This window comes from Hemiscyllium ocellatum, chromosome 30, assembly GCF_020745735.1.
Source record: "Hemiscyllium ocellatum isolate sHemOce1 chromosome 30, sHemOce1.pat.X.cur, whole genome shotgun sequence".
NCBI lineage: Eukaryota > Metazoa > Chordata > Chondrichthyes > Orectolobiformes > Hemiscylliidae > Hemiscyllium > Hemiscyllium ocellatum.
Window position 1 is genome coordinate 15,519,655 of NC_083430.1, and position 27,375 is coordinate 15,547,029.

A 27,375-nucleotide genomic window follows, 5' to 3' on the forward strand; every position below is an offset into this window, starting at 1 on the left:
CACAATGCAGGACAAATCCGGCCTAGTCAATTACTGCTCTATCAGTCATCAGTCTTGGTCATCAGCAAAGTGATGGCAGGGGTTGTTGACAGTTTTATAAAATGGCTCTCACAAATGAGTAACCTGCTCACTGATGCTCAGTTTAGCTTCAGCCAAGGCCAGTCAGCTTCTGACTTCACTATAAGCTTGCACCAAACACAGACAAAAGAGCTAAACCCTAGAGGTGAGGTGAGGTTGGGTGAGGCAGTCTTTTGATCAAGTGCGTCATCAAGGAACAGAAGCAAAATTCACATTGAGGAGAATCAAGAGGAAATCTCTCTGCTGGTTGCAAGCATACTTAGCAAGGAAGATGGTCAAACTGTCAATGTAATAACTATGACGTCATATTGATCTATTTTATTTGTATGTCAACTCATGTAGCTTGTAGCAAAACATGGATTCTAATTCTAAATTTCTGTTAACTGTTTTGATACCTTAGACTTATTGGTTAAATTTAAAAAGAAACACAAAAAACACTGACCAATGAAAGCTGAGGAACTCGAGAGGTGGTGGGGCTTTGCAAGGATTTGGTGGAGTTAAAATAAGAGAATTGTCAGAGTCACAGCTTGATATTTCTTGCAACTCCAGTCAACCACATTGTCTCATTCTAACTCCCCAGCAATTTTCTAGAGACTACAGAAATTCTGAAAATATGATCGAGATCATCAAAAATTGGTTCGTCTCTATTTTTAACAAAAAATCCTTCAACTATCTCTAAAAGGAAAAAACAAGAGAGTTCCAAATTCTCAAGTTGGCATTGGGTCATGTTTTCTTGACAAATCTCTCACCCACCCCATTCTGTTAAATCACCCAATACTTGAAGGGATATAGACTTGGATCTTTATCTGCACTATGTCAGGGAAGTTCCCTGAATCTGGCTTCCAGAATTGGCTGCCCAGGCATCAGATTTTCATTCTGGCAGAGATGCTTTATGTTAGATATTGGGTGGACAACCTCTGCTGGAGTGGCAAGAATGTCAGGTGCAGAGGAAGGAATTCCTAGGGGCTCTGGCACTCTGTTGAAAATGTTAAAATATGGAATAAAGCATCCCCTTAACTTCACTTCACATAGGCTCTGACACTGACTAATCTGCTTCCCATTCCCCATCTTCACCAACCCAAACCACACAATGCAAACTGTCCACCCCCAGAAAGCCTTATAAATCCCACACAAACCCTTTAACCACTTCCAGTGTTCATACCAATCTAACCTGCACTCGCTATCCTCGTGATCCTTCACAAACCCGCTACCAACTTCATGCCAACTCAGAAAAACTATGTCCAATGCCAACCATCTTTTGTGGCAGCATTTACCATGCTAACTCACAGAGTACCCAACATGGGCAGAGATTAATAAAATGGAGTTCTATAAAATAAAGATGTAAATATCTATTGCAGATTGGCTATGATTAAAAAAAAATCTCCATATTTCTGTTCTTTCAACTAAACAAAACCATATCACAACAAGCATTTTATTCAAGTTCACAATCTCTTCTAATACACTTAGGTCTATAACCACTTGCAGCTGTTAGTCAAATTGTGAAATATCATCAACTTTACTGTTGTAAATAATGATTGTAAAATCAGACATGCTATTTCTGGACTTGACTGGTATTCTCGACACAACTGAGAGGCTCTTTGCTGTGGTGAAAAATCCAGACCATGATATTCATTGCTGAAGAGTAGAAGTCACAATTGAAAACATTGTTAAAAGAATCTACATTGAATCAATCTGACGAGAATGCATCAACACATCCGAAGATCCATTAATAAGATAATGCACCAAATGGAACAACATCTCTCACTGTGTTGTCCAGATTAATGCAAGAATTGTGTTTATGTCAAACCCAACAAAGATTATTAATCTATTTAAGATTAACTCTCTTTCCTTGTTCTGCATTATGTTTTACTAAGATAAAAAAAGACTATTGATAATAGAACTGAATGGATTTTATTGAATTAATAAAATTGGTATTTTTCCTCTATGATCGTCAACAATGGTCACCACGATAAATCGAACTGATATAATTTTCTCTGCAGTGTCCCTATTTGATGAATTCTGTTAACCACCAATTCACATCATAATAGAAAATGTGATGCTGAAAATAAATAGGGACCCCATTCAAGTGACACTTCAGCAAAATAACAGATTTCTCAGCAGCGTATTTGCTCTTGAGTTCACAGTTTTATGGCCTGTATATTCAGAAATAAGTGAAATATTTTCTTCAATTTCTTTCATACTTATATTTCCATCCTCGCAGAAAGTTTAATAATCTGTACCATATTTCTCAGATCCTTTGTTTTATGAAAATAAACTTTATTTTGAATTTTGCCTGAAATGTGTTTTTTTAAGCCGAGTTTCAATTTATTCACATTAGTAATGATAGGACAATCCAAGTAAGTGAGCTGTGCTCTGCATCATTTATATTTGTGATTTCTGTAACATTTTCAACAAGTTTAGAGTTCAACTCACTGAACAATTATTAATAATGCTTAGTTTCAGCGATGAACACATTTACAGCTCAATACTAAAACTGAAATATGCTTGAAAATGTTAGGTGTTTTGGAAAGAAAACAATTACCTCTCAATATGATACCAATTGAACGAGCTCATTTAAGATGCTACATTTTTGATTCTGCAAATCAATTTTAGCAGAAATTGAACTGCAATCTAACCATCTCAGATTTGAGCATGTTCGTGTGCTGTCCTCTATGGAAAGCATCGTGCTCAGTGGTTAACTCTGCTGCCTCACCCCCATCTCAGATTTGAGCATGCTAGTGTGCTGTCCTCTATGGAAAGCATCGTGGCTCAGTGGTTAACTCTGCTGCCTCATGGGACCTAGGTTCAATTCCACCCTCAGGCAACAATCTGTGTGGAGTTTGCACATTCTCCCTGTGACTGTTTGGGTGCTCTTGCTTCCTCACACAGTCCAAAGATGTGCAGGTTAGGTGGATTGGCCATGCTAAATTGCCCATAGTATTTCGGGATGTGCAACTAGGTGGGTTAGCCATTGGAAATACAGGGTTACTGCGATAGGGTGGGTCTGGGTTGGATGCTCTTCAGAGAGCCAGTATGGACTCAATGGGCCAAATGGCCTGCTTCCACACTGTAGGAATTCTGTAGTTATATCTGTGAACAACCTGATTTATATTCAGCAAAAAATGACTTTATAATTCACCAAAAATGACCTTATAATTCTACATTGAACTATCTATTTTATGTACGCTAGTCAGATGAACTGTAACATAATTAATACAACTTTGAACATGTTTTGGGCAATTACCTGACTGCCAAAATGGAAACTTGTTTTATATGTATAGAAATATACCAACTTTATACACATTGGTGATACAACCTCTGATAATTCTTTAATATTAACTGTGTTAGACAGGAAGTGACTTGCCTAGCTCCTGACTGTTGAATGCATGGGACTGTTTGATATCAGAAATAGAGATTGATCTGCACGGGGAGTGGAACTGTTCAGAAAGATGTCTCCAGCCTGATAAATTAAACCTCCTGTTGGCTATAAATATCAATGAAATCAGTCTAAGAACTGGTCCTGCAAATGCTCATTTGGTTAGCTGTAGTACAGTTGGCTGTTCTCTTACAACATAGTCAGATGGTTTGGTGTTCAAATCTCAATCCATAACCACAGGATGCCCAACAGGACATTACAACCACTGAAATACTTTTATAAATAGACTTGAAGTTTACAAGAAATTGACCATGTCGCCTATGGCACGTTTAATGAAGGATTTACCTCAGTGAGACCTAGCGAGATTTCTCACATATTATCTGAAATCTGCCTATGCACCAGCCTTCTGTGTTGCCCTAATCATTCTACTTTTCCTCTCACCAGAGGTGAAAGTATTAAGACCATTAGATATAGGAGCAGAATTAGGCCATTCAGTCCATTGAGTCTGTTTTGCCATTCGATCATGGCTGAAATGTTTCTTACCCTCATTCTCCTGCCTCTTCTTCATTACCATCGACCCCTTTACTGGTCAAGAACCTATGCATCTCTGTCTTAAATATATTCAATTATTTGATCTTCACAGCTTTCTGCAGCAATAACTTCTACATGTTCACCACTTTTGCCTAAAGAAGTTCCTTCTCATCTCAGTTCTAAAGAATCGTCCCTTCACTCTGAGACTGTGGTCTCAGATCCTAATCTCTCCTAAGATATTGCTAAGATGTTTGTTGGAAACATCTTTTCATGTCCACTTTTTCCAAGCTTCTCAGTATTCTATAAGTTTCAATGTGATCCCACCTCATCCTTTTAAACTCCATTAAGTACAGACACAGACTCTTCAACCATTCTTGCTATGAACTGCCCTTAAATCCCGGGATCATTCTTATAAACCTCCTCTGGACTCATTTCAATGCCACCACATCCTTCAGTAGTCAAATTGTCCAAAACCACTCAGTATATTCCAAATGCAGTCTGCAGGCTATTCATCCACAACAGTACGTCTGTTCTAATATTTTAGCCCTCTTGAAATGAATGCATTTGCCATCCTAACTGCCAACAGAACCTGTATGTTAGACTAGATTCCCTACAGTGTGGAAACAAGCCCTTCAGCCCAACAAGTCCACACCGACCCTCTGAAGAACAACCCACCCGGACCCATTTCCCTACATTCACCCCTGACTAATGCACCTAACACTACGGGCATTTTAGCATGGCCAATTCACCTAACCTGCACATCTTTAGACTGTGGGAGAAAACTGGAGCACCCAGAGGAAGCCCAGAGAATGTGCAAACTCCACACAGATAGTTGCCCGAGGCGAGAATTGAACGTGGGTCCCTGGTGCTGTGAGGCAGCAGTGCTAACCACTGAGCCACTGTGCCGCCCCTTCAGCAAACCTTAAACTAAGACTCACAAGTCGTGTTGTGCTTCAGATTTCTGAAACCTCATCCCATTTAGAAAATAGTGTGTGCCTCATTTCTTCTTACCATGTTCAATAATACTGGGGCCTTCTGGGATTTCTAGTGCCAGTGCCATTGTTATAAAGCCCAACCATACACAAGGTCAAGTGCTGCCAGTCAGGAGTTGCCCTTTGTTGTGCAGAGGACAACCAAAACGAAATGTTTCTTCTGTGAGCAGTTAGGAAGCACAATGAAGCTGACATTCATTGCACATGCAATTGCATGTTTGTATTACTATTTAGTAATCCAGCTTCACAGCTTACCCATCCTTAGCTTCATTCTTTCTTAGAATACTCTCAAAGGGAGTGCTAATCTTCCTTCATTGCCCAGTATTAACCTACAGCTTAGACATATCAACCATCGTGCTCCACTGCCTCCTGATGGTGTGTATATCAAATGAGCTACCAGATATAGTGGCAGAAGTGAGCATAATTACAGCATTTAAAAGACATTTGGATAGGTACATGGATTAAATGCAGGAAAATATGACTAGTGCAGTTTAGAAAACTTAGTCTGCATGGATGAGTTGGGCCAAAGAAAGGGTCTGTGTCTGTGCTGTATGACTCCGTGGTTGAAGCAAGATGGTTGTCACTGCTGATGATACCACCCTTCCACAATAATCCATGTTCAGCAATGCATCCCCACATTTTATGTTGCGCTTTTCCCTTCACGCTTTTTTCCTCTGCATCCCAGCGTGCTCCTCCAGTCCACAGGTTGACTTCCACAATGTCGCTCTCACAGCAGTGTATGTTGTTCTCAAGCAGTGTGGAGGGATACTTGCTAGGCCGTTACAAGCCCACCTTGTTAACAGTTCATCTCGCTACAGCTTGTGATCTTACTGAACTAGCCAATGGGGAAACCCAATATGGAAACCAGAGCGGGATCATGGAAGATTCAATTCTCTGCTTGGCCCTAAAGACCTTCATGTTACAGACTGGGCACCAACATCTCAGGCATGCGCCATGGGCACTGGTCACATGTACCCAAGATACATGAACATTGGCATCTGACACGTCTCAGCATCTATAAACCCTCAAGGCACATTTCTGATCCACTTAGATGCTATTTCAAATGGAGTGTCTGCTCTTAGTTTCCTCCTTTTGGAGACTGTGTGACAAACATCAAAGAGTGGCGGATTTAAGTGGACAACTAGTTGAGGAAGCATGACAAAGTTCCAAAACTGACGATGACCTACTTGCTGAGTGAGTTTTTAATGATAACAGCAGATATCCTTGTAAGGTAGCAACAAGGACACATTGGCCTCAGGGACACATACCCAGGTCATAGACTGGACCAAGCTGCATCTCTGGCCTCTTCGCTCATTGTCATAGCGCTCACACACACTGAACCTATCAGGTGCCCACAACATCCCCTTCTGGAACTGCTTTGCTTTGCACTGTATTTTTGTTCACTGGCCCTCCTCGATTCATACCAGGCTGATATTACTACTGTATTACTGTGCCATTTAGCACAGACATAAAGCAAAGAAACTTGCCAAAGTTGTCAGAAGACTTCATTCCAGTCAAAGGGGTTAGTCTTTACTCAAGAAGTCAAGGCGACCTCTAGTAGGAGGAGCAGACCAATAATGGGCGACACCCCACTGGCCTAATGTGAGTTGATTTGCTCCCAGAATGACAGAGAGGCAGGTACATGGATGATAAGAGTGGATGGCACATTTCTAACTATTGGTGCAGATGGGGATGCTTCCCAAATAAGCTATGAGGCTGCACAGAGAGCAGGCAGAGTTACTAACCTGGCATGATGAAGCAGGTGAGGTTGAATGTGGAAGATGTTACATGGATTAGTGATTGTGATGGAGGACAAGCTCTGGTGGGAGCTGGGTCCAGTGGCAGGCATAGGTAGCTGGAGAAGGCCCAGGATCTGCATGTCCTGGGTGGAGTGGGAGGGGGAGTTAAAGTTTTCAGCCATGGCGTGATGGGATTGGTTGATATGTTGTCCCAGAGATATTCTCTGAAACGATCTGCCTCCTCCATTGTCAAACCCTAACAGGTCCTGGGCCTCCTCCATCGTCAAACCCTAATCACCCGATGCCTGGAGGAAGAATGCTTCATCTGCCTTGAGACACTGCAACCACACGGGATTAATGTGGATTTCATCAGTTTCCCCATTTCCCCTCCCTGACCTTATCTCAATCCTAACCTTCCAACTCGCCATTGCCCTCTTGAGCTGTCCATGGTCCTTCCCTCTTATCCACTCTATCCTCCTCTCTGACCTATCACCTTCCCCCCCACCTTCATCTACCTATTGCATTCCCAGCTGCCTTCTTCCCCCCACCTCCAGCCCCATCTCCCTGCCAGTTATTTCTCAGCCCCAAATGGACAGGATTGCCAATGCCTTGTGTAAGACTTGGACAGGTTAATATTATGTCAGCCAAAATTACATTTGGCAAAACCTGGAGTGATTGTGGGGAATAAAAAGAGGCAACATGTAAACCAAATAGTAAAACTTTAAAAAACGTGCCACAAAGGCGACCTAGGGATTACACTTCTATAGCAGTAAGCTCTTTCGGGTGAACAGCAAGGCCATAAAAGGAATGCAAAAGTTATTCACTAAGATTACCAGAGATGAAAGACTTTGGAAATCAAGAGAGATAAAAGAGCTAGAGCTTTTGTGATTACGAAAGGAAGGCTAAGAGGATTTTTTTTTACAAGGTATTCAAAGTGATGAATGATTTTGAGTAATAAGTCAGAAAAACTAAATTTGTTCTGATTGGTGAATTGGTAATGGGAAATCATAAGTTTAATATAATATGAAAAGAACAAAAGGAAATCGGGTAACATTTCATGCAGAGGCTGGAATGTCCAAATACATTCTTTGACCGATGAGTTTTAACAGCTTTTTCAAAGCAAAGCGAGTAAACAGTTGAAAATAAGAAGAAAGCATATGAGATAAGGTCAGGTCACCAGAATTTAGTGACAGTTTCAAAACATTATAATGAGCTAAATGGTCTCTTTCTGTTGTTACAAATGTCTAACTGTCACATTATATTTTTTGAAAAGAAAGATAGTCTGTCTATAAAAAGGCAGAGAGTACTCTGCTATTGTCATTACTGATTCACCACAGCCCCAGAAGTAGCAAACTGATGTGTTATCCCATCATTAAACAAAAAACGGATGAAATTTAAAATTCATGTAACAATTGGACATCATAATGTGTCCTGCCAAAGATGTGAGAACGCAAAGTCTCTTAAAAAGTAGGTAACTGAAAGCACGCCATTGGGAATTCCAATTTATTTCACTTGCTTGGTAGAGCAACGAATCATCAATGTTTGCATAGCCACCATTTCACTCAAACAAGTTGAGTGACAGCATTTTGTAGAGTTCTACAGGAAGTTTCTGAGAGTTATTCCCAGAAAGAGCATTCTCAGTCAAAGGGAGCACAAAGAGTAAGGCTTTCAGAAACTCACTTCTGTTGTTTGGAAAGGACAGGCAAACTGGAAATGGGGCCAAGGAGCTAATGAGGAACTTGAAAACTTTGAGAGTCCCAAAGCCTACTGGACCTGTTTAATCCATTATTTGAATATAGGAATCATTAAAACTGCTGAAATCGGACTTCAAAGTTTCAAGTCAGGCAGCATCCAAGGAACAGGAAATTCAACATTTCAGACAGAAGCCCTTCATCAGGAATGATTCCTGATGAAGGTCTTATGCCCAAAACGTCGAATTTCCTGTTCCTTGGATACTGCCTGACCTGCTGCGTTTTCCAGCAACACATTTTCAGCTCTGATATTCCAGCATCTGCAGACCTCACTTTCTCTTCAAAGTTTCAATTCTGCTATCCAGAAAGAGAACATACAAGTGCCTGAACATATAGGTTAGGAGTAGGAGTAAGTCATCTGAGTCCACATGCCTACTCAGCCATTCATTAAGATCATGGTTGATGAGACCATAAGATATAGGAGTGAAATTAGGTCATATGGCTCATCAATATATTTCTCAGCCCCATTCACCTGCCTTCTTCCTGAAACACCTGGCCCCCAAAATAATAATGAATCTATCTAACTCTGTCTTAAATACACTCAATGACTTGGCATCCACAGCCTTTTGCGGCAATGAGTTCCACAGATACACCATCCTCTGGCTTTGGAAATCCCTTCTCCTCTCAATTCGAAGGGTCATCCTTTCACTCTGTGCCCTCAGGTCCTGGTCCTGGTGTCTCCTACCAGTGGAAACATCTTCTCCACATCTACTCTATTGAGGCATCTCAGTATTCTGTAAGTTTCAATCAGATGCCCTCTCATCCTTCTGAACTCCATTGAGTACAGACCAAAAGCCCTCAACTGCTACTCATTTGCCAAACTCTTCGGTCCTTGTGTTTTGGGGAGGTGATAACCGAGTGGTATTTATCACTGGACTATTCATCCAGAGACAGAGGTTACATTAGGGGCAATTGGGTTCAAATTCTGCCTCAGCAGATGGTGGAATTTAACTTCAATATAAAAAAATGTCTGGAATTAAGAGTCTGATAATGATGAATCCATTGCCAATTGTTGAAGAAACCCATATGGATCACTAATATGCTTTAGAGAAGAAAACTGCTATCCTTACCTGGTCTGGCCTTTGTGTGACTTCAGACCGACAGGAACGTGGTTAACTCTAAATTGCCCTCTAGGATGGGCAGACAGGGCTGGCCTAGTCACTGATGCTGTCATCTTGTGAAATTTAAAAAAATCCTCTCCACACCTCCCCCCATTGTCCCACCCACCCCTCCGAAGCCAGCATATTCTTCCTTAGATATAGGGCACAAAACCAGTCACAATATTTCAAATGTGTTTTAGATTAGATTTACAGTGTGGAAACAGGCCCTTCGGCCCAACAAGTCCACACCGACCCGCCGAAGCGCAACCCACCCATACTCATACATTTACCCCTTACCTAACACTACGGGCAATTTAGCATGGCCAATTCACCTGACCCGCACATCTTTGGACTGTGGGAGGAAACCGGAGCACCCGGAGGAAACCCACGCAGACACGGGGAGAACGTGCAAACTCCACACAGTCAGTCGCCTGAGGCGGGAATTGAACCCGGGTCTCAGGTGCTGTGAGACAACAGCGCTAACCACTGTCCCTTTGTACATCAAATCTCCAAAGCTTCTCCCAATTTAGAAAATAATCTAATCCCTATACCTCCTACCACAGTGCAAAATTTCACCCTTTCCAACATTCTATTCCATTTGCCACTTCTTTCTTCATTCTCCTGACCTGCTCAAGTCCTTCTGATCCGATACTCCACATTCCAGCATACCTTCAGTGACCTTTCACCCCACTACTCATCAAGAACCATCACTGCCTTAAAAAAATTCAAAGCATGTGCTTTCACTCTCTTCTCAAAATAAGGGCCATCTATTCATGACAGAGATGAGGAGGACTTCTTTTCTCCCAAAGGACAGTCAGAAAAATCCTACACTGTGGAAGCAGGCCAATTCAGCTCATCAAGTCTACACCAACCCTTTGAAGAGCATCATATCAAGGCCCATCCTATTCTTAAACCCTGCATTTCTCCATGGCTAATTCAACTAGCCTGCACACTATAGACAATTTAGCATAGCCAATTCACCGAGGCTGCACATTTTAGACTGTGGGAGGAAACCAGAACACCTGAAGGAAAGCCACACAGACAATTGGGAAACATGTAAACTCCATACAGACAGCCACCCGAAGGTGGAATTGAACCTGGCTCCCTGGCGCTGTGAGGCAGCAGTGCTAACCATTGAGCCACCATGCTGCTCCAATCTGCTGCATTCTTTGCCACAGCACAGTCTAGCCTGGATTTATAAGTACCATCAAGGCTGATATAGATTGACTTTTAGTCAGTAAAGTAATCAAAGGATATGGGATAAGAAAAGAAGGTAGATTTGAGGATTATCAGGTCAGCCAAATTATCACAGAACAGCAGATTAGATCTAATGAATAGCTTACTTTTGCTCCAACATATCATGGTCTTATTGGTGATCAATTTGATTACTCTGCTTATCTCTGATAAAATCTGATATCTCTTGATTTGACTGAAGCCTGCTGACAACCATGATAAGCCTCCTGGCTTTGTGTCTGTGTTAATTAGCATGGCGATACAGAAATATTGTGAACCTGGTATCTCTAGCTGAGGGCGGAGGATCCAGGTAGAGTCAAAGTGAATGAGCAGGAAAAGAATAACTGAACAACCCAAAGATACAGCCTTGTCAAGTCCTTGATCTGGGTGTGTGCTCCTAACCACCAAGTGTTCTTGCTCCAGCACTACAATGACAATTGCTATTGCAAGGGAAATGCAGCATTGGAGTGCAGAAACACTTTTAAATGGACAAGAGATGTGCCGGGGGGTGCATAGATGCTGGCATGTGTCGGGATGTCAATGTGCATTGATGTGGGTGATACCCATGAAACATGCTGTGAGATGTTGTTGCCCAGTATCCTATATGGAGGTTCTTTGAAGCAAAAGGCAAGTTGAAGTTTTCAGGTACCCACTCTGACTTCCATTTTGAGAATTATTGGCATCTAGTTGCTTCAGGGTAGGACGGGAGGATAGAAAGCTGCACATTAATAAAGCACAATTTGCTGTTAATAAAGCTGTAAATAAGCAATAATCCTCCATAATAGGCAACCCACTGTTGCCCAGTAAGAACTGCACCTCATTGCTGGATTCATTTAAAAGATTCAACAATTTTCCAACATTGCAACAGGCCTCAATAAACTTCACACATGATTTTACACCATATTAGACTTTGTCCCTATGCATTTGCAAGTTTAACAGTTAAAAAGCTTGAAACAAGGGGGTGGGATTTGAATTTTGAAGATTAAGATGCTGCAATCCAGTAGTTAACTTTGATCTGTAGTCTGGATCTCAGTACCAAAATATACAGAACTCTGCTTCGGACCAATTACTTTACACAAGAAAAGAGGATGTAGCAAAATCACCTACCAGGATTGTTGTCACAATTAGTGACCGATTTGTCAATGAGTCTGTTATGTTAGAAACTCTTCCCCTCGAAATCTCGGTGACATTTAAACCATTGACTGTGTCCCAGGTCCCAACCTGTGTGACAAGAGACCATTATTTTCATAAAATTATCAAACGCAGTCACAAAACATTACATTCAGAAGATGTAATGCAGTGAAAAGCCGTTACAGTGTGGTTCAATATACCATGAAACTCCTTTATAGCACAAAGGTTTCAAGGCTTCCAAAAGAGATTTTTCTTTATTTAAATGTTCACTTATGAGGAGTAATAGAGAAAGTAGGAGACTTATTATTTATTAACGTCTAGCTATAACACAGTGTAAGGTTTTGGACTCCAACGGCATTACCAATTATATTTTTATCAAAAATACATTTTCTAAGGCTATCTTGGATGATCTACATTTGACATATTAACATGTTTAAAATAACACAGTAACATTCACTTAAATAGACTGACAGAGTTTTTTGAAGCAATCATAGATGCGGCTGAAGAGGTGCAATTTGTATTAAGCATTTGAGTTCTCAGAAGTCATTTACCAAACTTCTGGTTCAGTGAGTTGAGTCACAGCATAGATATTGATGACAGGGCTTTGGTTAAGATATTCGGCTATTGTGCAAGATCTCTTCTAAGGATAACTTATACCTCTGCATCAAATGTATTGAGGTGTCCAACTCACGGCTGAGTGCTGATCACAGAAACTCCTGCAACAGAGATGCATGCTAACAGTGCTACGTACAGACCTCAAACAGTCTGGCCCGTTAATCACTAAATATTTTTCACCAGCTTAGTTCCCTGCACAATGGCTGACAAAGGCAATAGTCTTATCAGTCACAGGACTGTTTACGATGTGTTATTAATTTAGCAAGAATTGGTTAACTGATCTGATACATTCCCGTTTGTTATCTTTGTGAGACTCTTTTTCTAATCAGAAGTGTATGTTTTTGAAGAGTTATCTTTCTGACTAAGACTAATGAAATTCATAGAGATGGATGATTGATCTTTTGTCAGTCATCTGTGGATATCCACTGACAGTGAATTAAAGTAAAGCGGTTTAAAAATCCACAAAGCAATCCCAGGAGCATCTCAGACTTGACAGTATCTTAAGAATTCTATATTCCTTTTCTCTTCCCTGCATTTGCTGACTTGTAAGTAAAATTAATTCTGTTGCTTCCAGGCCCCAGTTAAAAACACGGTCTGCAATTGTGGACATTTCATTACAAAAAGGACATTGAAACCCAGAAACCCATTGACACAGAAAATGTTTCTATTTGTGGGGAAAAAGTAAACCAGAAACCAGTAATGTAAGATAATTTGTACTAAATTTAACAGGGAATTCAGAAGCATCTACCCAGAAAGTGGTGAAAACAGGGTACTCAGTACCTCAGGAAGCAGATGAAGACAATAGGATTGGTGAACTTAATGGATAACTAGACATGCAAATAAGGAAAGGAATTGGGGGTTATGTTGACAGAGTTGGAGGAATGATGAAACGTTGTGTCAGAGGAGCATAAACACCAACTTGGTTTGTTTGAGTAGCCTGTTACTGTGTTCAATCTTCCGTGCAATTCTATGTAACAGATACAACAGAGATTTCTCAGAAAGATATCAGTTCTGAGGGGAAAATTAACTTATTGCCTTTGGAAAAGGGAAGGCCTGAAGAGGTCTTGATGCTGATGAAGGATTTTGATCAATTGGATATGTGTCATTCCTTACTTTGGTGAGTCAATGGTGAAAGATTATCAATTTCAAGATATCACTAAGACCAGAGAGCAATTGATAAAGAATTGATGAAGAATGGGACACTTGGCCATATGAACTGGCTGAGGCAATGCAATTCATTTTGACTTGCTCTAGGAACTGGATCTGATAAACATAATGGCAGAATGGCATCATTCTATGCTATAAGTGTTTGTTTCTTTATTCCTGCTTTCCTTTCAGTTGTTGATAATCTCAAATTAGTTTAATGGATTTTGGGGAGTCCTTTATGATCTGCGAGAATTTGCTGGCAGCCTGCCAATTATTGTGGAGGAATCCCTTTACAGGAAGTTTTCATAGAATCTCTACAGTGTGGAAGATGGCCATTTGGTCCATTGGGTTCACATCCACTCTTTACCCTCCAAGGCAATCACCCCATCCTTTTCCTATAACTCTGCATTTTCCCTGGCTAATCCACCCAGCCTGCACATTCTTACATACTATGGGCAATTTAGCTTGGCAAATCCACCTAACTTGTACATCTTTGGACTATGGGAAGAAATTGGAACACCCAGAGGAAACCCAAGCAGACCCGGGGAGAATGTGTAAACTCCACACAGACAGTCACCTGAGGGTGGAATTGAACCCGGATCACTGGCACTGAGAGGTAGCAGTGCTACCCACTTGGTTTTGGTAAGAGAACGCTTGGATCACTCTCCTGATATCACACTTACAAATATTACAATTGTAATTTCTCAAATGCAATAACAGGAATCTTGCATTGAATTTGAACTAGTAATAAATAGAAAATTATATTTAAAGTTCATGTGGAAAGATTTTCACCCTTGAGGTGGGTTGCAGGAAATGTGAAAATTACGAGCTTGTGCTCCCACTTCATGAAAATATTGGTTCAGGTGGGGTAAACTTTATTGTCAGGGCAGGAAGTATGAATGCTCACGCACATTTACAGATTTATTTTTATTAACCAGGAACGTATGGCACACAGAGTCCAGTTCATGTTGTGTCAGATATCTGGAAACTTATCAATGACTATTAATGTTCAGATTATGATATGTCAGACTTGCATATGCAGACTGGGTTATATTACTTAGATTATGGCTTTGTTAATTGTATAGCTTACTGGCTAATTAGCAGATTGACAGAGTCCTTGCTTAACTGTTAATTGAATAAAGAAAGAATAAATGGGGATCCTTATACTTAGACATCTTACGTCATGTTGTCATCTGGTTATTTTTTTGGTGTAATCTTGTATTACCTTTATGAGGTTAGTGCAATAGTACAACACGCAAATTAGCAAATATCTTTACACATTAAGAAAAGCTTTGGCAACATTCTTATTCATTAGATTCAGTTTATTTCATCTTTCTCATAGAATAGTCTGTTTTTCAGAGGAATTAGTTTGATGAACATTTGGTGTGCTCCCTCTGTTTACTTCCACAGGTCTGACTGAATCACATCCCCAGTGCTAGGTAGCTCAATGAGGTTGGAGATATGTGGACATGGGTTCTAAGCAGAGCCAGCAATAAAGTTAAGCTTAGGCTCTTCTTTATCCACAAGCAGTGTGCTAATCTTTTCCATGCAGTAAGCCATGCTTTCCTTTAGACACTGGGTTTCCCAAGAACTAGGAAATGCAAATTGGCCAGGGTTAAGTCCAAAAACAGGTTAAAGTTAAGCTATATCATGGGATTTAACCCACCAGTTTTACTCTTAGAAACATACTCACAATCCTTTGTGCATATCAATTAAAAATAGAAATGTGTGGGTTGAAGTGGTTTAAATATTTTCAAAATGCTAATATACCCAATCCAGCTAATATTTGTGATTGAAGTACCTCTCCTATTTTCAATCAGTACATGTCTTCCTTCTTCTGGCTACCAAAAACATGACATTTCACATTTGTCTGTGTTGAAATTAATTTGTCAATGAGATGCACATTTGACAAGGTTATTGATGTCACCTCTTTTCACACACTGTCAATTCTTCCTTATTCTTAAGCAGATTTTGAACAACAAGTAAAATGAAGCATCTTATTGATTAAGAAAGAGATTATGCTTAGATCAGTTAAATCTATGTGAAATTGGTCTATTATATTCCAAGGGGAAAGTGAGGACTGCAGAGGCTCGAGACCTGAGTTGAAAATGTGATGCTGGAAAAACACAGCAGGCCAGGCAGCATCCGAGGAGCAGGAGAATCGACATTTCGGGCATAAGCCCTTCTTCAGGAATGTTTGTAGAGGGAGGAGGAGAGCTTCTTCAGGGTAGGCATCCTTGCAAGAGGATTTTCAGTAGGTTAAGATCAATTCGCGGAAAGTGAGGATTGCAGATACTAGAGACCAGAGTTGAAAAATGTGATGCTGGAAATACACAGCAGGCCAGGCAGCATCCGAGGAGCAGGAAAATCGCAGTTTCGGGCATAAGCCCTTCTTCAAGAACTACTTTATTCCAAATCAATGAATTTAAATCAAAGATTTAAATCTAAGAATAAACTGATGAAGTTTCCAGCATGATCAAATCTTATTTTGGAGAATTGTGCATTCTATTTACTTAATGACAAGAAAGATATAATTGCATCTTAGCAGGTGGAGGTAAGAAGCAACAAAGATCCTGGAGTATTGGGAATATGACTATGAGGAAAAAATATTAGGTGACAGTTGAGCTTTTTACCTTGGAAATCAATTATCACACTGTACTTTGACTGAAAATTTCAGGAATGTATGAAGAGGATTGACAGGAATTAATACAGACTAACAATCCATTGTAATGGAAGGTTAACATTTCAGAGATCACAAACTGGGAGTAAAAAAGGATTTCAGATGGAATTCTTCCACAAATAAAATTAGATTTGTGAATTGGACAATACAAGTTGATCCAAAGAACAAGACAATGCATTTCAATTGGAAGAAAATATTCAAGATATGATGCACGTAAGTGGCTGAATTGGTTGCAGTGTAAAAATATGATAGATCAGTTGGTCTAATAAAAGTAAAGTGCTGCATACATTGAAGAACTGAAATATAAACAGAAGGTACTGGAGAAACTCAGCGAGTCCGACAGCACCAGAAGAGAAAGAAACAGAGTCGAGTCCACTATGACTCTTCTTCAAAACTCTGCATTTTCTGAAGAAAGGTCATACTGGATCCAAATGTTAACTCCGTTTTCTCTCCCCACAAATGTTGACAGACCACCTTTGTTTCTCCTGTAGGTTCTGATTTGAGATTTTGGTGCTGTTGTCCTATTGCTGTTGTTAAAACTCTTTTGTGTTTTTATTTGAAGAAATATTTATAGTTGATAAATCTAAGAATATAGAATCCCAGAATCCTGACATTAATGTCATTCTCAATGTTATATTGCATATTGTGCAGCTTATCAAGTTTTACAAACACACAGAGAAGCCAGTTCTATACACAAATTACCCAGCATATCTTGCTGCTGATCTCCGATGCCACAGAGATTTGTCCAATGTTCCTATTTGTTCCTGGGGATTTGTGATAGTCATTTCAAGTTGACCCTGACTAATGAGTGATGCTATTTGGCTAAGATGTCAAAAGAGAAGCATGAGATGTGGAACCTTACCTCGCAATAAGCAAAAGGTCCTCTCAACTGGAGGCACATTGGTAAATAAAAATGTAATTTTAGAATAAAGCTCTACCACTAATTATTTACAGTGTAATTCTGAGTGAAGTTGTATTGGAAATGTTCATGTACCATTGGATATAACTCTGCCATATTCCTGACTTGAACTGAGCTTAACAAGAAGAGATAAAAGTTGGAGTCATTTTTTACATTGGTGTTTGCAAAGTTTGCCCTTTCGGAGATCTGTGGGCTAGGACTCTCATTCAGCATTGTTTCCGACTCCTTAACTGGGACAGAATTATAAATTCATGAAATAGTGGGACTGCAATTCTCTTGGGGGTGGAAGGGAACTAGATTTAGTAAAGTAATTGCTGATCTCCTGGATTCCAAACTGAAAGAGCTACAGTAGAAGTGAAACTTCTTCTCCATGACAAAGACTAATGTTTTGTGTACACTATTTTCAGCTGTATCCTTGTATTAATGCATAACATCTGTTAATAAATATACTTGTCCCGAACATCATTTTTATGACTTGTTGTTCAAGACTGTACGCAATAAACTATAACCAACATTTCTTATGAGTTTGAACACCACATAAATTGCAAATTGTTAAATAATCCATTTAATCTCAAAATATTTTGTATTCACTCATAGAATGTGAGCACTTCTGGCAATTGTCCAGATCCCTATTGCCTTTGAGGAGGTGATAGGGAGCATTCTATTTGATCTGCCTTGGAGTGAAGGCACACCTACAGTGCTTTTAGAGAGGGATTACCAAGATTTTGAGGCAGTGCCAAGAAAGCAACAGAGGTGTTTTTTTTTAAGTCAAAGTGCTCGCCCCACCTTCTAAGTGATAGAATATCATGGGTTTGAAAGGTGCTGTTGAAAAATCCTTGTAACTACAAAACATTGGCAAACTAGACTTTTGGTGGCAGGAGTGAATGTTAAGGTGGTGGATGTGGCATCAAGCAGCCAGGCATATGTGAACTGGAGGGCATCAGGTTTCTTAAGAGTTGTTGGAGCTCACTGGAACAAGTCATGACAGCATTTCACCACAATCCCAATAAGTGCCTTTCAGATAGTGGACAGGCTTTGTAGATGGTGAGTTGTTCCAGAAAACTAGCCTGCTCTTGTAGCCAAGATATTTCAACATGTTTTTCTATTAAGTTTGGAGAAAATGGTGACCTTTATTCCTGGAAGAGGATTTGAGATGTTAGTATCATTGAGTGTCAATGAGGGCGATTAGAACTATTTTTGTTTAACATAGTCATTGCCTATTGTGTGTATAATATAGGTGTCACTTGGTACTTATCAGCTCAAATCTGAATTCTGTACAGATCTTGCTAAATGTGGGAATGAACAACTGTATAATCTAAAGCAAAGACCATTGGGTGATCATCTGTGAACAGCCCAATTTCTGACTTTACAACAGAGGGAAAGTCATTGATGAAGCTGAAGATCATACCCAAAAGAATGCCCTGCATATTTATCCTTTTAAGATGCTTTCATAATTTACGGGTAGAGCCAGGCATTCCACCTCCCTCTCAACAACTGCACAATATAGTGTAAACATGGGAGCAAAGCCATTATAGCCATAAAAAAATGCACGTTTAGAAATATGCAATTGGACTAAAGAAATCTGATTTATTCCATACACCAAACTAAATGGTAAAATCCACAATGACATCCACAACTAACTGAAAGGAGAAAAAAATGTTGTCTTAGCGAATTTTATTTTTAAATTCTAAGTTATTGGAGCTCTTTGAAATGCAGTTATTTGATGTTTCATACATCAGCACAATTATATGCATCAGCAGGAATGTAAATGTATTTGGACTTAAGTGAACTAAAAATAGTCAACATTTGAGAGATTCTTAAGTCAAAAGCAAACTTCATTGCCACAATGGTTAATTTTGTTTTGCATTAACTGCTCAAGCAAAGAATTCTTGATATTTTATTGAAAGGGATCTTCCATTGACAAGAAAGCAACAAAGGTGTATCACCTTCCAAGTGATAGAATGTCATGGGTTTGAAAGGTGCTGTTGAAAAATCCTGCACCTACACAACATTGGCAAACTAGACTTTTAGTGGCAGGAGTGAATGTTAAGGTGGTGGATGGGGCATCAAGCAGGCAGGCATATTTGAACTGGAGGGCATCAGGTTTCTCAAGAGTGAATATTTGATGAGGACTGAAACAATTTTCTGTTTATAGAAATCAGTCTGCTAACACCTTTTGAAGTAAAGGTGTCAGTGTTGGACGGGTGGACAAAGTCAAAAATCACATGACACCGTGTTATTTTTAAATTTCTTAGGGTGGCACAGTGGCTCAGTGGTTAGCACTGCTGCATCACAGCACCAGGGACCTCGGTTTGATTCCAGCCTCAGGTCACTGTCTGTGTGAATTTCCTCTGGGTGCTTCAGTGTCCTCCCACAGTCCAAAGATGTGCAGATTAGGTAAATTGGCCATGCTAAGTTACCCATAGTGTTCAGTGATGTGTAGGTTATGTGCAGTAGTCAAGGGAAATGTAGAGTGGTAGGGGAATGGCTTTGGGTGAGATACTTTTTGGAGGGTTGGTGTGGACTTATGGGCCAAATGGCCTGTTTACATCCTATCAGGATTCTATTTTTCTAGCTTTGTTTGAAACCACAAGCTTTCGGAACCCCTGCTCCTTCCTCAAGCATAAGAAAGAAGCAGCGCTCTGAAAGCTTGCAGTTTCAAATATATCTTAGACTTAGACTTAGACTTAGACTTACAGTGTGGAAACAGGCCCTTCGGCCCAACAAGTCCACACCGACCCGCCGAAGCGCAACCCACCCATACCCTTACATTTACCCCTTACCTAACACTACGGGCAATTTAGCATGGCCAATTCACCTGACCCGCACATCTTTGTGACTGTGGGAGGAAACCGGAGCACCCGGAGGAAACCCACGCAGACACGGGGAGAAAGTGCAAACTCCACACAGTCAGTCGCCTGAGTCGGGAATTGAACCCGGGTCTCTGGTGCTGTGAGGCAGCAGTGCTAACCACTGTGCCACCGTGCCATCTGTTGGACTATAACCTGGTGTCATGTAATTTTTGACTTTGTCCACCTTTTGAAATTAGATATGGCATTAAGTGGTCAAAGGCAAAACCAAAGTAGCTTTCCAAGAGTTCGATAACATCCCCATGCCTAGCTGAAGGCTTTGAGGAGGAAATTGTATTTCAGAGAATTTGTGCATAAGAGCTTTTTTTTCTCAAAGTGAAAGGTGATGTCTGTGAGAGTGAGGAAAGGTGCAGAAATAGCAGAGATAAGCAAATGAACCAACTAACCTTGCCAATATTCAAAGCTTAAATGATGACAGACTTTGTTTGATGGCAAGTTTGGTAGGATGGCCAGGCGTGTATAGTGAGTTTGGTGAAGAATACAGAGAGATTTTGGGAGAAGGGAAAAGTGCAGGTCAGATGAAGATTGAAATCAGAAGGATCACAAGTCTTGCTGCATGTGGGAATGGACTGCTAAATTATCCAAAGTAAGGTGAATAAAACAGGCCACTGTTTCTCTGTAAAGGCGTGGTTAAGATCTTCCCTCCATCATAAGGCCAGAAGTAGGGATGTTTGCCAATGATTGCACGATGTCCATCACTATTTGTGACTTCTCTGATACTGAAGCAATCCATGTTCAAATGCAACAAGACCTGGATAATATCCAAGCTTGGGGTGACAATTGTCAAGTATGATTTGTGCCAGGTTATGACCGCCTCCAGTAAGAGAGACCCTAACAACTGATGTTTGATGTTCCATGCATTATTATCACTAAAGATCACACTATCAATATCCTGGGGTTATCATTGACTGGAAAATCAAATGGACTCGCCATATAAATACAGTGGTAACAAGTGCAGGTCAGAGGCTAGGAATTTTGCAGTGAGTAACTCACATCCTGTCTCTCCAAAGCTTATCCATAATCTCCGAGACACAAATCAGGAGTCTGATGGAATACTCCCCAGTTTCCTGGATGAATATAACTCCAACAATACTCAAGAAACTTGACACCATCCCAGCTAAAGTAGCCCACTTGATGGCATTACATCTATTAACATTCAGTCCCTTCACCACTAAAGCTCAGTAGCAGCACTGTGTACGATCTACAAGATGCATCATTGAAATTCATCAAAGATCCTTAAACAATATCTTCCAAACCCACAACCACTTCCATCAAGAAGGACAAGAGCAGCAGTGGTAACACCACCTGCTAGAAAAGAGATGGGAGGAATAGGCACACATGCACAGTATATAATTTATAAAATGATTGATACATGCAAGTAATGGAAGGAATGTGCATGACACAATTGTTATCACCTGATGTCAACTGCTCTTGCTTGGAAGGACTCAGTGGTTTAAAAACTAAAGCATTGGTCTGTTATGAACAATGATATAACGGTTTATTTTCACAGTAGCACTGGTGAATTGCTGGCTACACATATTGTCCTTAGAACTGTTTTATATGAGTACTGGAAATTCAACATTAATATGCTACAAAAGTATTTCTGGGCAATAATATTACTTGCATAGTTTCAAGAGCTTTTAAGGTTTGAATATTTGGATGTTTCGCTGCACAAACCCAAGCACAAACTTTTAGCTAATATATTATCGCTACACAACAAGTCTTAAATATAGGTTGTGGATGTAGCTTTTAACTATGAATGTCATTAACATGGCTGACCTTTGCTAATGTCTATGAGTACACAGTTTTGAGTAATGAGATGCCCAAAATAATGCACTGTTCTGGTAAAATAATACAAATGATCACAAGGGTAAGGATCTGCAAAAAGCAAAGTCACACAGGAAATTATTTTGATTATTTATGGTTCATTAATACAGTAACAATAGTCAAGACAGGCAGAACATCTCCAGCTGAAAGTATATGATAAAGATGCTTTAGGAATCACAGAGGAGACCACACTCACTGGTATGTTCAGTTAAATCAATTTTTTGTGAAAATCTTGTCAGAAGGTAGTAAGAAGGATAATTACTGAGGGAATCAAGCGGCTATGCAGAAGAAAAAAATAGCAAGTATGGAAAATACTCAACTGGTGTGGATAGAGAAATTGAGCTCATATTTTGAATTGAATATGATCCATCTTCAGCACAGATGAAAACAGTGTGGTTGTGGAGAGAGGATGAGCAATGGTGAAGTTCTGAAGTAGTGTAGAGCGTAGGGGAAAGTAAATGTTTAAGATGCCATGGAACAAAGGGCAAATGGAGTGATTATTATTGTCAGAAAGAAACAAAGATTTTGGCCAGAGTAAGCGTGAATGGCACATTGAACAACACTGACATCCTCCAGATCAGTGCTCCCTCTAAACTGTGTAGCTGCATGTTCTGCGCATGGCGATTGGCATGCCAGCATGGATTGCAGCATTGATTTCCAGTTCCAAGAGTCGCTGCTGCGCACAGACCTCTGATGTTCATGTAGAAGTAAAAGGAATCATCTTCTAGAAGTAACTGCATGTATATCCAAGTTGTTCAAGTATAGATATGACACTGGCATCAACTCAACAATGTGAAAAATTGAACATGTCGGGCCTGTGCACAATCAGCATGAAAAGTCCAAACTGGCCAATTATTACCTCATCAGTCTCCTCTCAAATCATCAGCAAAGTGATAGAAGTGTTCATAAATAGTGTCACAAGATGGCATTTGCAAAGCAATAACTTACATGGAACTCAGTTTGGTTGAGTCAAGATCTATTAACTCCTGACCTTATTATAACCTAGGTCTAATCCTGGACAAAAAAAACCTAAACTCCAGAGGTGTGCAGGGAGCGACTGCACTTGATATCAAGGCTGCGTTTGACAGGGAATGGCATAAAGGAATCCAATCAAGAGTAGAGTCGATGGGAATTGGGGAACATTCTCCACTGGTTGGAGTCAGGACAAGCACAAAAAAAGCTGTTTGTGGATGTTTTGGTCAGTCATCTCAGCTTCAGAACATCACTTTAGGAACAAAATCATAAAGTGCTGGAAAATCTCAGCAATTCCAGCAGAATCTGTGGAGAGAAATCAGATTTAATGTTTCAGGGTCAATGAACCTTCTTCAGAACTTAGGACCTCCTCAGGATAGGTCAAACCATCTTTAGATGCTTCATTATGACCTTCAATCTATCATATGGTCAGAAGGAACTTTTGCTGATAATTAAATAATATTCAGCACCACATGCAAATCCTTACATACTGCAACAACCTATGTCCATGTGCAACCGAACTTGGGCAACATTTAAGGTTCAACTTATAAATTGCAAGTCATTTTCATGTGACAGAAGTGCCAGGCAATGACTGTTTCCAACAAGAGGAATCTATCACCTCTTGACATTCAATGACATTTTTATTGCTATATTCCCTTATATGAACATCCTGAAGGTTACTATTGATCAGAATCCAAACTGAAAATGCGATATAAATACAAACATTCAGAATTCTGCTGTGTGTGATTCACTTCTTGCTTCCCAAATATCTGTCCACTGTCCAACAGTACTAGTCAAGAGTGTGATAGACTGTACAGACTTTGGACTTACCCTGAGAGTAGAAGGAAGTCATCCTCATCTGTAAGGGCCAATCAATGATGGTGGAACACTCTCCATTTGGCTAGATGGATGGAGCTCCAACGATACTCAAGAAAATGACCACCATCAGGACCAAGTTGTACACTTCCTTGACACCCTACCCACCACCTTCCACAATTCAGTCCCTTCACCACAAACACATACAGCAGTACTATCTGCAAGATGCACTATAGCAAGGACATGGTAGCAAATACATGGGAAACCACCATCTACATGTTCCCCTCCAAGTTACAGACAATCTTAACTTCGAACTATATCTCACTGTCACTGGATTAAACTCCCTTCCAGTCTGAACTGTGGAAGTACCTGAATCAAATAGACTGCAAGGGAATCCAGGCAATAAGGGAGGGGCAGTGAATGCTGGCCTAGCCAGCAATACTCATCTCCCATCAATGCATTTAAAACACAATACAATGTCAATGAAACTCAAGTTTCAAACTGGTGCATGGCAAGTAAAAAACATCAAAGTGGTGATAGATGTTTTAAACTAAACTTGTTGAAATTGAGACCAGATAGCTGCAATGTCGGAATTGGAAGTTGAGTTTCTATTATGAGCTTTTATTGAAGTTTAGAGAGAGTCTGTCACAGATTAAGGACAGAAATGTGAGCATGAAAGGAAGGTGTCAAATTAAAATGGCTAGTGTCCAAAAACTGAATGGAGGCGTTCTGTAAAATGGCCATTCAATGTCTGTTTGGCCTCCTCAGTGTAATGGAGAGCACATTCTGAGCTGTGAATACAATATTGAATAATAAATTGAAAGAAGTATATGGAACTCACTGTTTCAGCTAGAAAAGCATAGGATTCTGAGAAGAGAAAATGGAAAAGGAAAGTTATTGCACATTCTGCAATTGTATTGGAAGGTGCCATGGGAAAGATTATGGGATGATTGATTTTTCTTTTCATTTGTGGGGTGTGGCTGTCGTTGGCTGGGTCAGCATTTATTGCCCGCCCCCAGGTGCCCTTGAGAAGGTGCTGTTCAGCTGCCTTCTTGATCTGTTGCAGTCCACTTGCTGTGGGTTGACCCACAATTCCCTGAGAGAGAGAATTCCAGGATTCTGACCTAGCAACAGTGATATGTTTCCAAATCAGAATGGTGAGTAACTTAGAGGGGAGCTTGTGGGCGATACTGCTCTCATGTATCTGCTGCCCTTGTTATTCTAGATGGATTTGGTTGTGGGTTGGGATGATGCTGTCTAAGGATCTTTGGTGAATTTCTGCAGCGCATCTTGTAGATACAACATACTGCTGCTACTGGGTGTTGCCTTGTAGATGGACAGATAGACTTTGTGGAGTTAGAAGTGAATTGTTCGTCGCTTTATTCCCGTATTGTAACCACTGTGTTTACGTGGTGAGTCCAGTTGAGTTTCAGGTCAATGCTAACCCCAAGTATGTTGATAGTGGGGGATTCAGTGATGGTAATACCATTGAATGTCATGGAGAGATGGTTAAATTGTCTAATATTGAAGGTGATAATGGCCTGACATTTGTTTGGTACAAAAAGTTATTTGCCACTTGTCAGCCCAAGCCTGTATTTTACCCAAATCTTACTATGTTTGAACGTGAATTGCTTCAGGATCTGAGAACTCACAAATAGTGCATTGAACATTGTACAGCTTTTGGTTGCAGAGAATAATGGAAACCAAGGTCAAGGAGGTGACAAATCTTCAGGGAGAACCAGTTACAACCAGTCTGAAGATTGTGTCTTAGAAAAGTGTCAATCAGGTGTTCTGGCATCCTGACTGCCTGAGTGGGTGCTCTTTACATCTGCTGGCATGGCAACAGAAAAGGATAATAGCATGGCTCCATTGGATGATTTGAACTCAACACATGACTCTATTGATCAAAGGCCACAAAACATTCTGGGTGAAAGGAGGGATTAAAAACACACATCCTTGGAAGCCAGACCGTCATTGAAGAAGCAATAAAGACTGAGGGAAGACTCGCAGCAAGACTTGTGGAGGAGCTACCTAAGACAACCCAGGAAGAGATCTTCCCTGACCTGCAAGATCCATCTTCGTGGAAAAGAGCCAGCCCTACTTCTGAGAGGAAGGAGATTCCAATGGCCCAGCTCTTTACCTCGTTTTTACCTCAAATACGTAAATCATTGTGAGTAATACTCTTTCACAGACAAACAAAACCAGATAGAGCTGATATTGAGGGAATTTAGGAAATGCTAATATGGTGTTCTTACTAAAATCAAGTTGGACAGGAAACTGAATTCTGTATCTCTTTGTCCATCTTACCAACTTGGGGAAAATGAATTTTAAAAAATAAACTGTTCAAACAGTTGAAAGGCAACAGTTTTTATTTTAGAGCTTTAGCATCCACAGCACTTTGCTTTTGTTTTAATGCTGTCAATCAGAATTATAAAAGGTTATTGAGTTCTCATTGGTCAGCAAAGAACTCAGAAGAATATCCATGTAAATGTTGTGTATGCTGAATCATAAGACAACTGTACAATATGGGTGTAAAGCAAAGAATGTCACTTGGAAGAGGAATTGCTTTTGTATTTCTGAGTCAAACAGTAACAGAACGTTACAGCTCAGAAACAAGCTTTGACTGTTTCCACACACCAGCAATCTAGTCGAGTTCCACTTTCCTGCTGTAGCTGTAGCCTTTAATATTCCTCTTTTACAAACAATTACCCAATTCACTTTTAAAAGAATTTATGTACTCTGCTGAACAACAGCTTAGTGGCTGAGAATTTCACATTCTAACTGTTTTAGCTAATTCTCTCCGTGATTATTTTGAATTGTTCCTTCTTGTTACTATGTCAGCCAGTGACGGAAGAAATCTATTATTTCAAGATCTTAGCCAATGTTGCTTGGCATCAGGAATGTGAGCTTAATTGAAGAAGATTTAAGTGGCATTCAACTAATAGCTTGCACTGGTCTTGAGGGATATTGCAATTTAACTGAGACTGCACATGAGTTTGTTGCACCACAACTAAATTCCTCAGTGAGCTTTTCAATGCAAGCAATCGTTGGGTGGAATCCAAGCTGTTAGCAAGCTAATTGGATAGTTCCTAAATTTGGTTGCAAAGATTGTGATGCTTGATTATCCTGTGCCCATCAAGTCAATAGCGTACAGGCATTGGGTAAACTTCATCTTGCTTGCTCATTTGGATGATTCTGGTGTGGAGTTCAGTACTGAATGTGCTATTGAATGACTGCAGGTCTTAGCCTCCAGTCCCCATGTCCATACACGCTGTGCTCCTACACCATATAAAGTCAAGTTTCAAAACTTAAAGGCAAGGTTTATTCTGTTTCACTGCTCTGCAGGAAGGAATAACAATGGTGCATTAGGAAAGCCACCAGGTTGTGCTGCCATCATTGGTTCAGAGAGAGAGACAGACAGACAGAGAGAGAGAGAGAGAGAGAGAGAAAGACAGAGAGAGAAAGAGAGGGAGAATTCTTGTCCCTCAGTTGACAAGTCCAGATAGGTTTTGAGAAAAGACTGGGAGAAGATCAATGTTACGTGAGGGTTTTAGGGTCCTGGAACAAGTATGTGATGATGTCACAGAGCTGCTGTCCAA

At 40.3% G+C, this 27,375-nt stretch overlaps 1 protein-coding gene across 1 annotated transcript in view; it reads right to left on the reverse strand.

The window, feature by feature from the left end:
* LOC132829794 (glutamate receptor ionotropic, kainate 3-like) overlaps window positions 1-27,375 on the reverse strand; it is a 484,473-nt gene that overhangs the window by 234,439 nt on the left and 222,659 nt on the right. The window contains exon 10 of the mRNA XM_060847158.1: window positions 11,908-12,021. Coding sequence (XP_060703141.1) covers window positions 11,908-12,021 — 114 coding nt within the window. The remainder of the gene's footprint in view (window positions 1-11,907; window positions 12,022-27,375) is intronic.